This window comes from Taudactylus pleione, unplaced genomic scaffold (assembly GCF_031769625.1).
Source record: "Taudactylus pleione unplaced genomic scaffold, aTauple2 ptg000053l, whole genome shotgun sequence".
Taxonomy (NCBI): Eukaryota; Metazoa; Chordata; class Amphibia; order Anura; family Myobatrachidae; genus Taudactylus; species Taudactylus pleione.
In genome coordinates this window covers 3,131,409-3,145,565 of record NW_028284455.1, presented here as the reverse complement: position 1 = coordinate 3,145,565, position 14,157 = coordinate 3,131,409, and the positions used below count along the sequence as shown (strand labels likewise).

The window sequence follows — 14,157 nt, the reverse complement described above, 5'->3', positions numbered from 1 at the left end:
TACGCAAATACAGCCCCTATAGATTTCTACGGGGGATGCTGTGCTGCCGGATATACTAAGCTCCGGAATATGTTACCTTATTGTAGCCTAAGGGCTACTAAATCGCACAGTTTTCCGGATGTCCAGCGTTCCCTGTTTTTTTTTCGAGAACCCTGGCCACCGCAAGACCAGTCCCCGCCCCCAAACCGCCGCAGCATGTCAATCATGCTATGGCTTAGGGGAACTGCCACTGTAATAGCAGAAGACGACTTACACATGCGCCGTGCAGATCCTATGCATGCACAGCTCTCCAACAACTGGAGTTGTATGCAGACAAACGGGTTTGCATAAAACTCAGAATCAGGCCTAGAGACCGGCACAAAGACTCGCACTGGCAGAGACCTGCACACAGATTCGCACTGGCAGGGACCGGCACACAGACTCGCACTGGCATGGACCGGCACACAGACTCGCACAGGCAGGGACCGACACACTCGCACTGGCAAAGACCGGCACACAGACTCGCACTGACAGGGACCGACACACAGACTCGCACTAACTGACAGAGACCGGCACACAGACTCGCACTGGCATAGACTGGAACACAGATTCGCAATGACAGGAACCGGCACAACTGGCAAAGACCGGCACACAGACTTGCGCTGACAGGGACTGGCACACAGACTCGCTCTGACAGACTGGCACTGGCAGGGACCGCCACACAGACTCGCACTGGCAGGGACCGGCACAAAGACTCGCACTGGCAGGGACCGGCACAAAGACTCGCACTGGCAGGGACCGGCACAAAGACTCGCACTGGCAGGGACCGGCACACAGACTCGCACTGACAGGGACCGGCACACAGACTGGCACTGGCAGGGACCGGCGCATAGACTGACATTGGCAGGGACCGGCACACAGACACGCACTGACAGGGACCGGAACACAGACACGCACTGACAGGGACCGGAACACAGACACGCACTGACAGGGACCGGGACACAGACTCACACTAACAGACTGGCACTGGCAGGGACCGCCACACAGACTCACACTGGCAGGTACCGACACACAGACTGGCACTGACAGACTAGCACTGACAGGGACCGGCAAAAACACTGGCACTGGCAGGGACCGGCACACAGACTCGCATTAACTGACAGAGACCGGCACACAGACTCGCACTAGCAGAGACCGGAACACAGATTCGCACTGGCAGGGACCGGCACACAGACTGGCACTGGCAGGGACCGGCACACAGACTCGTACTGACAGACTGGCACTGGCAGGGACCGCCATAAAGACTGGCACTGGCACGGACTGGCGCACAGACTGGCACGGACCGGCACACAGACTGACTCGCACTGGCAGAGACCGGAACACAGATTTGCATTGGTAGAGACCGGCACACAGACTCGCACTGGCAGACTGGCACTGGCAGGGACCGGCACAGGCAGGGACCGGCACACAGACTGGCACTGGCAGGGACCGGCACACAGACTGGCACTGGCAGGGACGGCACACAGACTCGCACAGACGGAGACTGGCACACAGACTCGCACTGGCATGGACCGGCACACAGACTCGCACAGGCAGGGACCGGCACACAGACTCGCACAGGCAGGGACCGACACACTCGCACTGGCAAAGACCGGCACACAGACTCGAACTGGCATAGACTGGAACACAGATTCGCAATGACAGGAACCGGCACAACTGGCAAAGACCGGCACACAGACTTGCGCTGACAGGGACTGGCACACAGACTCGCTCTGACAGACTGGCACTGGCAGGGACCGCCACACAGACTCGCACTGGCAGGGACCGGCACACAGACTCGCACTGACAGGGACCGGCACACAGACTGGCACTGACAGGGACCGGCACACAGACTGGCACTGACAGGGACCGGCACACAGACTCGCACTGGCAGGGACCGGCGCATAGACTGACATTGGCAGAGACCGGAACACAGACTGGCACTGGCAGGGACCGGCACACAGACACGAACTGGCAGGGACCGGCACACAGACACGCACTGACAGGGACCGGGACACAGACTCACACTAACAGACTGGCACTGGCAGGGACCGCCACACAGACTCACACTGGCAGGTACCGACACACAGACTGGCACTGACAGACTAGCACTGACAGGGACCGCAAAAACACTGGCACTGGCAGGGACCGGCACACAGACTGGCACTGGCAGGGACCGGCACACAGACTGGCACTGGCAGGGACCGGCGCACAGACTGGCACTGGCAGGGACCGGCGCACAGACTGGCACTGGCAGGGACCGGCGCACAGACTGGCACTGGCAGGGACCGGCGCACAGACTCGCACTAACTGACAGAGACTGGCACACAGACTCGCACTGGCAGAGACCGGAACACAGACTCGCACTGACAGACTGGCACTGGCAGGGACTGGCACGGACCGGCGCACAGACTGGCACTGGCAGGGACCGGCGCACAGACTGGTACTGGCAGGGACCGGGACACAGACTGGCACTGACAGGGACCGGCACACAGACTCGCACTGGCACGGACCGGCACCCAGACTCGCACTAGCAGAGACCGGAACACAGACTCGCACTGACAGACTGGCACTAGCAGGGACCGGCGCACAGACTGGCACGGACCGGCGCACAGACTGGCACTGGCAGGCGCACAGACTGGCACTGACAGGGGCCGGCACACAGACTGGCACTGACAGGGGCCGGCACACAGACTGGCACTGACAGGGGCCGGCACACAGACTGGCACTGACAGGGGCCGGCACACAGACTCGCACTGACAGGGGCCGGCACACAGACTCGCACTGACAGGGGCCGGCACACAGACTCGCACTGACAGGGGCCGGCACACAGACTCGCACTGACAGGGGCCGGCACACAGACTCGCACTGACAGGGGCCGGCACACAGATTCGCACTGAAAAACAACCACAACCACCTCCATCTACCTGCTTGGCTGAAAGCTCTGCATAATACTGATAGAAGCCTCTACTTTAAGAAGAACAAACCTTACTTGGACGACCAGGATGCAGTTGCACAAACTACTAACATCTTATATTCAGATACTACATTAGCAATCCCAAGACACACCAATCAGATATATATTACTTCTAAAACTAGTCCATATACAATTAGAATAAAAAGTATGAAAAAATTACTTACAGACAGAGGGTGAAGCTTTTCATCAAAAATATCTAACAGCAATCTGCCATCTCCATCTCTTGGGGAACAACATAAAATAAGTCACATTTCACAAAATTTTAATTTTAAATACAGTTTAATACAGGGTACAAAAAACACTCTATAGTATCAGTGAATAAACTATATGCTAATAATATTTAATAATTTTCAACTATGCACATTTATATTTTAGCTGAATATGTTTAACTTGTCATTAACAGTAAAGTATATAGAAAAAATTAATAGTATTAAAATAAAATATTAAACTTTGAGCCTGCAGCTGCCTCAGAGATTTGATATGTATACCATGCCATAAAGGGTTACGTGATTTAATACAAAATCAACATGCACAGTGACCAGCAGATGGCGCTATGAGAACACAGTCTGACTTCTCACATAAAATCCAAGACAGCTGCCTGAGCAGTTTGTGGCTAAAACCTCCCATGGAACTCAGCTGGAAATGTTTTCCGGAAACCAACTCAGAAAATCTATTTTACTTTCCAAGATTTCAGCCACGTAGCCAAGACTCCAGTTGTCAGACCAGATTTCCAGTCAAATTAAAAATGTAACATGGTTGAGCCATCAAAATATGCTGAGATGCTCAAAGTGAAATGTTGAATGACAACCCAATGTGCACATCAGAATAATTTAACATTCAGATAATTTAAATGTATTCAGTTTGCATTTATTAAAATGCATTATGATCTGAAACATGTTTTGTATTTCTGCTGGTGCACAGATTTATCAAGAGCTGTGATGTCTCGGTTTAAAATATAGATTCTCACTTTGTAAGAATCCGCTCCCCTTTGTGCTCATGACTGAGCTTCATCGTGAATCCCTAGGAAGATGACATTTGCCAACCACATCCCATCTAATAATGATATTAGAAATTGTTCCTCCAAACAGAGGCTCATTTCAATTGACTATGCCAATTGACCTCTTAAGTTGCCTAAAAGAGTCTGGATGCTTAATTGACCTCTTAAGTTGCCTAAAAGAGCATGGATGCTTGACCCAAAATTGAGTTACCAGCTCAATGTCCCTGATGGGCCAAACGTGCACTTAGGTCTAAACCAGGATTTGTTACGACCAGTCTGCATGCCACCACAAAGGCTCATGTTTTGAGGATTTCTGTCTGTGGAAACAAGTAGAATAGTTACTTGCCCAGCCAAGTAGGCTCTGGCCCTGATTCAGAGCCTGACGCTCTGACAGAGCGCTCGCTCTGAATCAAGGCGTCTTTTTTTTTTTTTTTTATGGAGCGGCCTCCTGGCATTGCACAGCTAATGCGAGCGGCCAGGATGATGGTCGCGATGGTCAAGACCATCGTGACCATCGGGCTTGCGACGAGACCCTTGTGTTAGGGTCTCGTGGCCGCAAGCCCCAGAGAGCTTTCGGCTCAAACAGAGCCGAAAGCTCTCCCACTGACATCAACTTGTGATGTTAGTGGGGCCGCCCCCAAACGGTAGGCGTTCCCATGGGAACGCCTCCGTCTGGGCAGCCACCCCCCCCCAACCCGCCCACCAAAGGGGGCGTGCTGTCACTCAACATCGACAGCACGCCCCCTTTGGTGCGAGACCCGGAGCGACGGATTGCACTTCGCTATCCGGGTCTCGCGCATGCGCACGACGGAGCCGGCTCCATCGTGCGCATGCGCTCTGGGCCACCATCGACCCGGTTGCGAGCGCTCAGCGCTTGCGACAGAGTCTGAATCAGGCCCTCTGTGCTAGATTAAAAAAAAAAAATCCTGATAACATGAGCTGTTGGTGTTGTGTGAGTATTGGAGCCAAGAAAAAAATGGACTAAAGTGCCCTAATTGGTCATTTGGCCACAGTTGTATGGGCACTATTTATATTCCAAAGTAACGGTGCATATTTATCAAGAATAATTTGCGTGATTTCCCCCGAAAACAGACATTTACAGAGACTGCCAGCAAATATTAAGTATCATGAGAGTGTATCTATAGGTTTTAATGGAGGCTGCAAAACTGTGAAATTTACCAAGTTCTGGAATACGAGGCAGAGATAAACTTGTGAGATATAAATCACCAACCAATCAGCTTCTAACTTACATTTTATAGGCTGTGTTTGAAAAATGGCAGTTAGGAGCTGATTGGTTAATACTTTTTCTTTCACAATTTTATCTCTCATCAAGCTTTAATACACAGGCACCTAAAACTCTAATATAAAAACTGCAGAAGTATTTACACAATTCTGCTGAAGTTACTGCTGTGCAGCTGAAAGCCACAGCCCTGGGGAACTTCTACCAAAACTCTATTAGTAAATATTTAGAACCCGCCAAGACAGTCATTTAACAATTTACTCTCCATTAATCTACAAGATTTTAAAAGGTGCTATTTTGATACTACAGTCAAACAGCATCAGACAGTAGTCACTATATATTAAAATCAAAAGAGATACATTCTCATAATTCATAATTTTATAGTGCAAATGTCTGACTGATTACTTAGCTGAGATCTATTACTAATCGTTCCCCTAATGTGTACAATTACTGTAAATATTGTGACACCAATTACAACGCCTGATTGCATTGATTATACTTTTGTTACTTTTAAATATCTTAATTCCAGCCAAATTTAAAATTGCAGAATTGCACTATACTAGCTTCTCTGCCACCAGCCCGTGTGTTAGAATTTTACTGCAGTATGTGCCACTTAATTCACTTTAAAGTAAGGCTGCACCATGTCCCATTATCCAGCAAGAGTCTAGGTTGTACTGATTCCTAGCATTCATCCAATCAGATCTGAGTCCTGATATACTACAATTTTAGTGCACAGAGCACCCAGTTATCAAATCCTTGTGCTAAAAGTACAGATAAGATTTATAATTTAGTCCCATACGTATTTTAATTTTAATATAATAAATAAATAAGGATTCTGCTACTTTTTAAGATACAGCAAAAGTATTTGTAAAACATTTTGGCATTCAGACAAACCCCAAACTACCCATATGGAGAATTTCTAGTATGAAGACAGGATTTCTGAATGTTTCTATTAAAACCAGAGTAGTTTATTAGATGTTAGTCGGGGGTACCTGAATATATGGTGGCAAGACTAGAAGCTGGCGGTGTATGAAGTCATTGGCAGCCTTGTGTGGATCCCCAGAAATTTAGCAACCACACAGACATCTGTCACCACCAGTAAATTTTTGCTTGGATGGAAAAAATTTAAAAGAAGAGCAAGATGATCCCTCACCTCAGCACTAATCCAAATGTCACGCTGCCAGCACACATAGGCGCCGGAACAGGGGGGGGGGGGGGACAGCTCGCCTCCTGCTAACATTTGAGAAGCGCCATTCAAAGGAGCAGCAGCAGCTGCGGATGGTCAGGCGCTGTGCATTATATGAATAGGCTGCACGGCCCCCGCACTGCACGGAGACGGAGGTGTAATGTGCCGTCTTTTAACTTAAAAAAAAAATGTACATTACACTCCTCCATGCAGTGCAGGGGCCGTACAGCCCATACCTGCCAACTCTACCTCATTGTCAGGGAGACTCCCTAATATACAGGTTGAGTCTCCCATATCGAAAATGCTTGGGACCAGGGGTATTTTGGAATATTTGCATAATGAGATATCTTGGGAATGGGCCCCAAATATACACACAGAATGCATTTATGTGTTATATACACCTTATACACACAGCCTGCAGGTCATTTTATACAATATTTTCAACCATTTTGTGACTCAAACAAAGTTTGTGAACATACATGAATTTCATTTATGTTTCCTATACACCTTATAGACAAAGCCTGAAGGTAATTTTATACAATACTTTAAATGATGCGCCTTAGACAAAGTTTGTGTACACTGAACCATCAGAAAGCAAATGTTTCACTATTTCAGTCACGCTAAAAAAAAAATCTGTATTTCTGAATATTTGGATATGGGAGACTTAACTTAGTACTTAGTAGCAATCTCCCTGCCTCCCTGAAGAGTCTAATAATCTCCCTGCCTCCCTGAAGAGTCTAGCAATCTCCCTGCCTCCCTGAAGAGTCTAATAATCTCCCTGCCCTCCTGAAGAGTCCGACTAATGATTTCTTCTATCATCCCTCCGGGGATGAGAGAAGAAATCTGACAAAAGTCCCGGCGCAAGGCTGTTTTCTGCCCTTCGCGCCTGGAAAACAGCCTCGTGCCGGAAAGTTAGGTCAGGGAATGCCCGTTATCGCGCCTAAACACCCTGTTTAAGGCGCGAGAACGAGCCTTCCCCGACCTAACATCGCAATGAATTGAATAGCTCCGGGAGCTATCTCCCGGCGCTATTTACATCGCGTTGAATTGATTCGTCCCCATATAATGCACAGCACCTGCCTCCTGCTCCACTGTGGTGCCATGACTCCTCCCTGGGGGTCCCGCCCTCATCTTCTGTGGTACCGTCTCTGCCTCCCCAGTGGTCCCAGTCCTCCTCCTCTTCAATGGTGTCGGCTTCCCCCCCCTCATCCTGTGGTACCGCCTTCACGACAGAAGAACCAGGACCAGGTAAGTTGGAAGGGGGGAAGAGGGGTGTGTGGAGGGTTAAGGGGGAGTGGCAAAATGAAATTCTATATTGCCCCCCCAACCTAAAAATGTTCTGACACCCCTGGCAGTACTCAGTACTATTTAAAGTAAAAATATATAAATACATAAATAATTAAAAGTCCTAACAATGTAATAGAAACTGTTTGAAAGAGAAAATAATTTTCAGGAGCTCAAACGACCTGCAATAAAAACAGTCCCAAAGTACAACCCTCCCTACAAGGAGAGGACACAAACAATGCATGTGTGCCTCCCCCTCCCCTGCCCCCCCCCCCCCCCCCCAAAAAAAAGAAACTAAAAATCATGGGCCTCTTACTGCCCCCTCAGAGGTTGCATGAGTCAGGGTAATTAACACCTCCTTGAAGAAGGCACCTGTGCCGAAACGCGTTGGAGACCCTCACATCAAACCCGACACCGATCCAGGCTGACCTCCACTAAAGATCCCCATCCCCACCAGGGACCACCAGTGCAGAAAGCTCTCAGCCCACCCGCCTGCTGGTCCGCACCGCTCACACCTCCAGTGACCGGCTCCACCCCGGACCAGTCCCTCTCCCCCCCTGCTCCCAGGCGTGCTCAGCAACTCACTCCTGGCCAGGGGTGTCTCCACCGTCGATCCCCATTTCCACGAGGGACCGTCAGTGATAAGAGCATCCCGCACATCCGGCCGCAAGTCCGCCCAGCCAACATCGCCAGTGACCAGCTCCATCCCGGTCACACTTTCCACATCCCCCCTCCTCAGTGGCTTTTTTTGAATCAGTATCCCGGGCAGACCACCCTCCAGGGGTGGTCCCAGCACACACGCTGCAACCCAGCCTCCCTGCAGCTCACCCATCCACACCTCTGGCTCCGCACCACCAGCGGCATGACCAAGAGCCAATTTCAGCTGCATACTACGGTCGCTGACCTCCGCAGACCAATCAGAACAGCCGTGCACTTGCAGCACACCAGCAACACGCTGATCCAGCTCACCAACAAACCTGCAGCTTCCAACCAATCTGCAACGGCCGCAACGTCGACCTACATCACCACAACAAAAAACCTACCGGTAGGTAAGTACTGCCAAGACTCACACCAACACGCGGGACGCCGCACAGGTGTTCCAACCCACTCTGCAAATCCCCCCACCCCCCGAGACTTCCTAGACTGTCGACCATAGGTCCAGCAGGGGTGACGTGCAAGGTCACAGAACCGCACGGGAAGGAGCCCCCTAAAAGGGTCCACCTACCTCCCCAGTCTCATCACCACTCATCACTGAACCCCACCCACCTGCCCGGGATCTTAACAGAGCAGCATTGTGACTACTCAATAAAAGATTTTGCCCAAAATTACTGTGTCTCGCTGGCCTCATTTTGATCCTATTCCATTCCCCTTTTCACATTACTCCAAACTACACTCCATACCCAATCACACCCTCCTCACTCCCAAAACATCACCACCACCAGAAGAAACATTCTAATTAACACCACTCACAAACACACACAAGTCATCACCAGTACTAGCAGGAAGAGCGCACCTTACCCCCCCTACACCCATACGTTTTCAGTGCGGGAAAGGTACTCCCACACAAAGGTGCAGCACCCCGAAACCACAACACACCACCCCCTGGTCAACGAGAGCGCAGTTCTACCACCCATCTTCATAATTAACACCCCAGTTACCACTCCATGAGATCCAATCTTAAAGATGACCCAAGTTGTGCAGCACAGGAGGGTCAGGAAGAGAGTCCCAGTGCATGTCAGTATGGGACTGGTAGCATAAGGGGAGTCATGCTGTTTTGTCTCTCCCACCTTCTTGTAGAGATACCAGCCTCCCCTGCCCAACAAGCGACTGTATTACTTAAAGGTATGCGGGCAACACACTTGGTTAGATACCAGCCCTGGGTATATTGTGCCGGGCGCAGATTTTGTGAGGGGCTCATGTTTCCCATCTTTAATTACTTATCGTACTTTAAAAAATGTTTTTTTTTAATCTCTGGGTGCATAGTGGGCTAATCTCATTAGCTCTATGGGCCCACTAGAAAAAAATGGTGGAACAATGATATTTCTGTACTAGACTGCTGCTGGTCACCACTGCTGGGATGGGGTTCTGCTGAAATTCAAAGGTCAGAATCTGCTGATTCCAATGCACAAGCTGAGCCCTGTGTGATCGTACTGAGCAGCAACCAACCACATCCATCCAGTCTAGTCTGCATAAGCTCATTGTGATTAGACAGTCCACGTACCTGTTTTTTATGTGGTAATATATTGCAAGTGCTACGCTGTAAAACAAAAACATAGGATTAGCTTCCTTATATTTTGCATCTTAAACATACTGTAAACATACGATTGTATTTGCAAACTAATGCATGTGCTAGTATTAAATAGTAGCAGCTACAAATAAGATTTTTAGACAACAAATTAACAATGACTTTTGCAATATTATCTTCCAAAAAATATATACTTGAGTAATTGCTATGTTGTGTTTTATGAGCTGCTTAGGCTGGCCACACACTGTGTGATCATGTAGCCGACCAGCCGCCAGGGACAGGGGAGGAGCCGACTCTCCAATTGCTGGAGCGCCTCTGTACACTACACAATGGGGAAGGTGAAATCCCAGCTGTCGGGAAGCCAGTGCTCAGAATGCCGGCACAGGAATGCTGACACCAGTCAGAATCCCAGCGCCGGCATCCCGATGGTAAGTGGTGAGGTTAGGGGGAGGGTTAGGTGCTGGGGGAGGAGGTTAGGTTTAGGATGCAGTGAGGGTGGGTTAGGGGTAGAGTTAGATGATGGGTTAGGATACTCACCGACAGGTGTCGGTATCCTAACCCTATCGGGATGCCGGTGTCGGGATTCTGACCGCCTGGATCCCGAGCGCCGCCATCCCGTACCCAATCCAACACAATGTATGGAGTCGATCGTCAATCGCAGCCTGAAATTGGATTAATGACAGTCAGATGGATTTCACAGGTTTGAAAACCAAACCGAATGATCCAGAATGTTTTCAGTGAACAATCAGCATTCAATAGCATACACTAAACGATAATGATCATCAATGAACAATTATTATCACTTATCAGCCATTTAATTGGCTGGTGTGCACAATTATTGTGCACCATACAGCCAGTTTTACAGACAGAGAACCAGTAGGATGCACCACAAAAACCTCTGCTACCAAAATATTATGGCCCGTATCCAATTAGAAGCGAAACGTCCGTTGCCGGACTTTTCGCGGTCATCGCTGGTTTTGGGTGTGAAAAATTATCACGCTCGTCCCCGCTTATCCCCGTATTCAATTCCAAATCAGCGAAAACGGGACCCGACAAAACTTAAAACGGCGTAAAGTTCTGTAATTTTTGGGGAAATCAGCCTGCCAGCCCCCAACAGATGCACTGACATGGGGGATCACTATGGGTACCCCCGAATAGCCCTGCTGAAGGTATTTGGCCACTTTAAATGGTCTCAATAGGTGCTATTTTGTGTGTTTTAAAAAGTGGTGAAGAATAGCATTTTGGAGTGTTTTTTGGAGAAAATAACTAGTCCCATCAAATTTGGGGTACATGAAAATGGGTACTAGCATATTGTGAAGTTGCTAATGTGACGTTTTAAAAAAACGTGAAAAATCTGCCTGACACAACCACCTGCAATCACAAAACCACCTGCCACATACTTGGGGAGCTCCCTGGAGTCTATTTTGCTAGTTTTTAACATTGTACCCCAACTTGTTTTTTTTGCCCCAAAATGAAAGTACTTTTTTGGGGTGTTCTTAATTATTTTTTAAAAGTTTTTGATACAGTTTACTTTTGGGGGGCTGTCCAAAGGGTGCTGGATGGTTTTCCTACATTTGCACCCCAAAACCCCAATTCTGCACTTTTTTTCGCCTATTAATAGGTGAAACTTTTTTGCAGGGTCCATTGCATTGACATTCCGACTAGGCGAAAAGTATTTGGAATTGAATACGGGGATAAGTTGAAACCGGCGAAAATGACGTCATCGGCGAAAAAGTATCGCCGAAATGGACTTTTTGCTTCTAATTGAATACGGCCCTATATATGGATTTATTAGAAGCCTTATTCAGGTGGATGAAAAGGGGTTATATAAGACCAGCAGAAACACAAACAGAAGTGTCGCGTTTTACAAGCCGACACTTAGTAAATAAACTCTCATAAGTCACTTTCTCTGAAACCCGGTTGACTTCTAGTAGAGGTGCCTCTTATGTTTAGTTCTATACTGCCAAGTTATGGAGTGGTTTATCTAGGGAATTTATCTTTCTGCCATTTATGGGGTCAAAAAGAATATTGTTGCCGCCACTGTAAGATTAAACTGGCATCTGCAGAGCTGGGGGTTTATTTGGTCTGTGGATCAACACTGCCAGATTGTTGAGAAAGAAGCAAGGACATGTACATATATCAGGGGAACATTAAGGTTTATAACTACATCGTCACCTGCATTATGACAGCAGACTGTCATAATACACAAAATACTAAGCAGCAAGTTAATCAGTAAGTGACGTGACACACGTAGGCTGTACCGGTTTATTTAGAATATAATCATAGACAGAAAGATCTAATAAGAGCAGTAAGTGGCTTTTACCATATCTACAGTGTAAGTCTGTTTAATAAGTTTGTCTATACATTAGGAGGCAAGCTTTGCCATCCATGGTTACCTTATTATCACTGAATAAAGGTCTGTAAAATAAAAATAAATGTGTTTGCACAGTGTAGAGAGCAAGCATTTAATAATTATTATGATTTTAAGAGCGCCTACATTTTGTTTCTACTTCTTCAATGTTTCCACATTTGTAAAGTAAAAAAAAAAATAGACTTGCAAAAAGTTATTTATAGCTAAAATTTATACACAAAGTACTTCCTCAGGAAACATGTGAAATAAGCAAACAAATGAATGATTCTTCGAACTGTAATAAAACCATCCATCTATGTACTAACAGCAATGTTCTGAAATGTCTAACTTTGATTCACCGTGTCATTGCTGGACTTTATGGTTGTATTATCTAACAATGTGCAAATTGCACATTCTGCAGCATGTGGGGCAAGTTTATGTTTTATAGAGCGGGAAGTCCAATGCTAGAAAATCTCTACTGTATATATAAAAGTTACACAAGTTACATTTTATCACACTGCACCATCCACACTCATTTTTCAGTGCCATCTCTATGGACCGCAAGGAAATAATTTAGATTTTAGTTGCATAGTGCCTTTGCCCGACCGTTCCTGAGGCACTTGAAGTGAACTAACCCTTACCCTAACTCTCCACCCTCCACCCCACCCGCAGCCTAACCCCCGCTCCCGCAGCCTAACCCTAGCCTTCCCCCTAGTGCCTAACCCTACTACTCACCATTGCGATGTCAGCAGTTGGGATTTTGGAGCCAGGATTTGGACTGCTGGCAGAATTCTGGTGCTGGGATTCTGACTTCCTGACTTTCGAGAAGCCGACTACATCCCTTTCTAAACATATATACTAGAATGCAGCAAGTGTTACCTATCACTTGCAGCAAGTAAAAGATCATATTTTGCTTTGAACCCTACATCCAGTAGAACTGCAAGCATTTACTGAGCTGTATATAGCAAATAGGCTGTGTGGTTTCTTACTCTGCTGCAGCCTGAAAGTAGCAGCAGGGGTAATAATCATAGACAGATGTGAACTCTGGTACAGATTAGACTGGGATAAGAACAGGATAAATACAGTGTGTATTGTCCTTATCAGTCCTTTCTGCATAAATGCAATACGTCCTGTAACTTCCCAGCTGTGGGTAACAATAAGGTATATATAAGAAAGAAGTGCACACTCACCATTTAATTGTATACTTGAGGTTAGGCTGGCTGACTGTGCTGTCATCGAGGAATATAGTAGAACAGGAACTGTATTTTCTCCTCATTTGTCCTGGAGGATGCTAAGGACGAAATGACAAATAAACCATCTATTCAATGTATTAGAAGTACACAGTAACAACGGACCAGCAAATACCATTTCCGATGTGAGGATAGAAAGTAGAATACAAGCTTGTGCACCTCAATATTCAGTCCTGCGGTCAGCAAAGGGGAAAACAACACTAAATACTATTAATGCTTATTCTGTACTTCTCAACCATGTATTTGGGGCATAATCAATTGGTCGCAAATATTTTAAAAATAATGCACCGCTGGGTTTTTCCGGCAGGTTTTTGCTATTCAATTGGGTGTGAGAATTTCAACAGAATTTCAATATTTATAGCAGCCCCAGAGCAGGTAAAAAGTCAGGGAAAATCCCTATTTTAATTTTTTTGGGACTTGTTTCAAAACCCCTTAGACAACCCCCCTAATGATTAATTAGTCAATTGGAAGTTCCCAATGAGCTTCATTTTCTTTCACTGTTTTATTTTTTATTTAAATTGCCCTCAAATTACCCCAAAATCACCTTTTGCTTTTTATAAATATTTTATTACATGCACAAAACTGCCATTTACAACATTTTAAAAAGGGC

General features: G+C 47.1%; 1 protein-coding gene across 2 annotated transcripts in view; it reads right to left on the bottom strand.

The window, feature by feature from the left end:
* CCNY (cyclin Y) overlaps window positions 1-14,157 on the bottom strand; it is a 194,713-nt gene that overhangs the window by 19,745 nt on the left and 160,811 nt on the right. For both annotated transcript variants that reach the window (XM_088463161.1, XM_088463169.1), the window contains 3 exons: window positions 13,488-13,588; window positions 9,924-9,959; window positions 3,160-3,217 (listed from right to left, as the gene is read on the bottom strand). In XM_088463161.1, coding sequence (XP_088319287.1) covers window positions 3,160-3,217; window positions 9,924-9,959; window positions 13,488-13,588 — 195 coding nt within the window. The remainder of the gene's footprint in view (window positions 1-3,159; window positions 3,218-9,923; window positions 9,960-13,487; window positions 13,589-14,157) is intronic.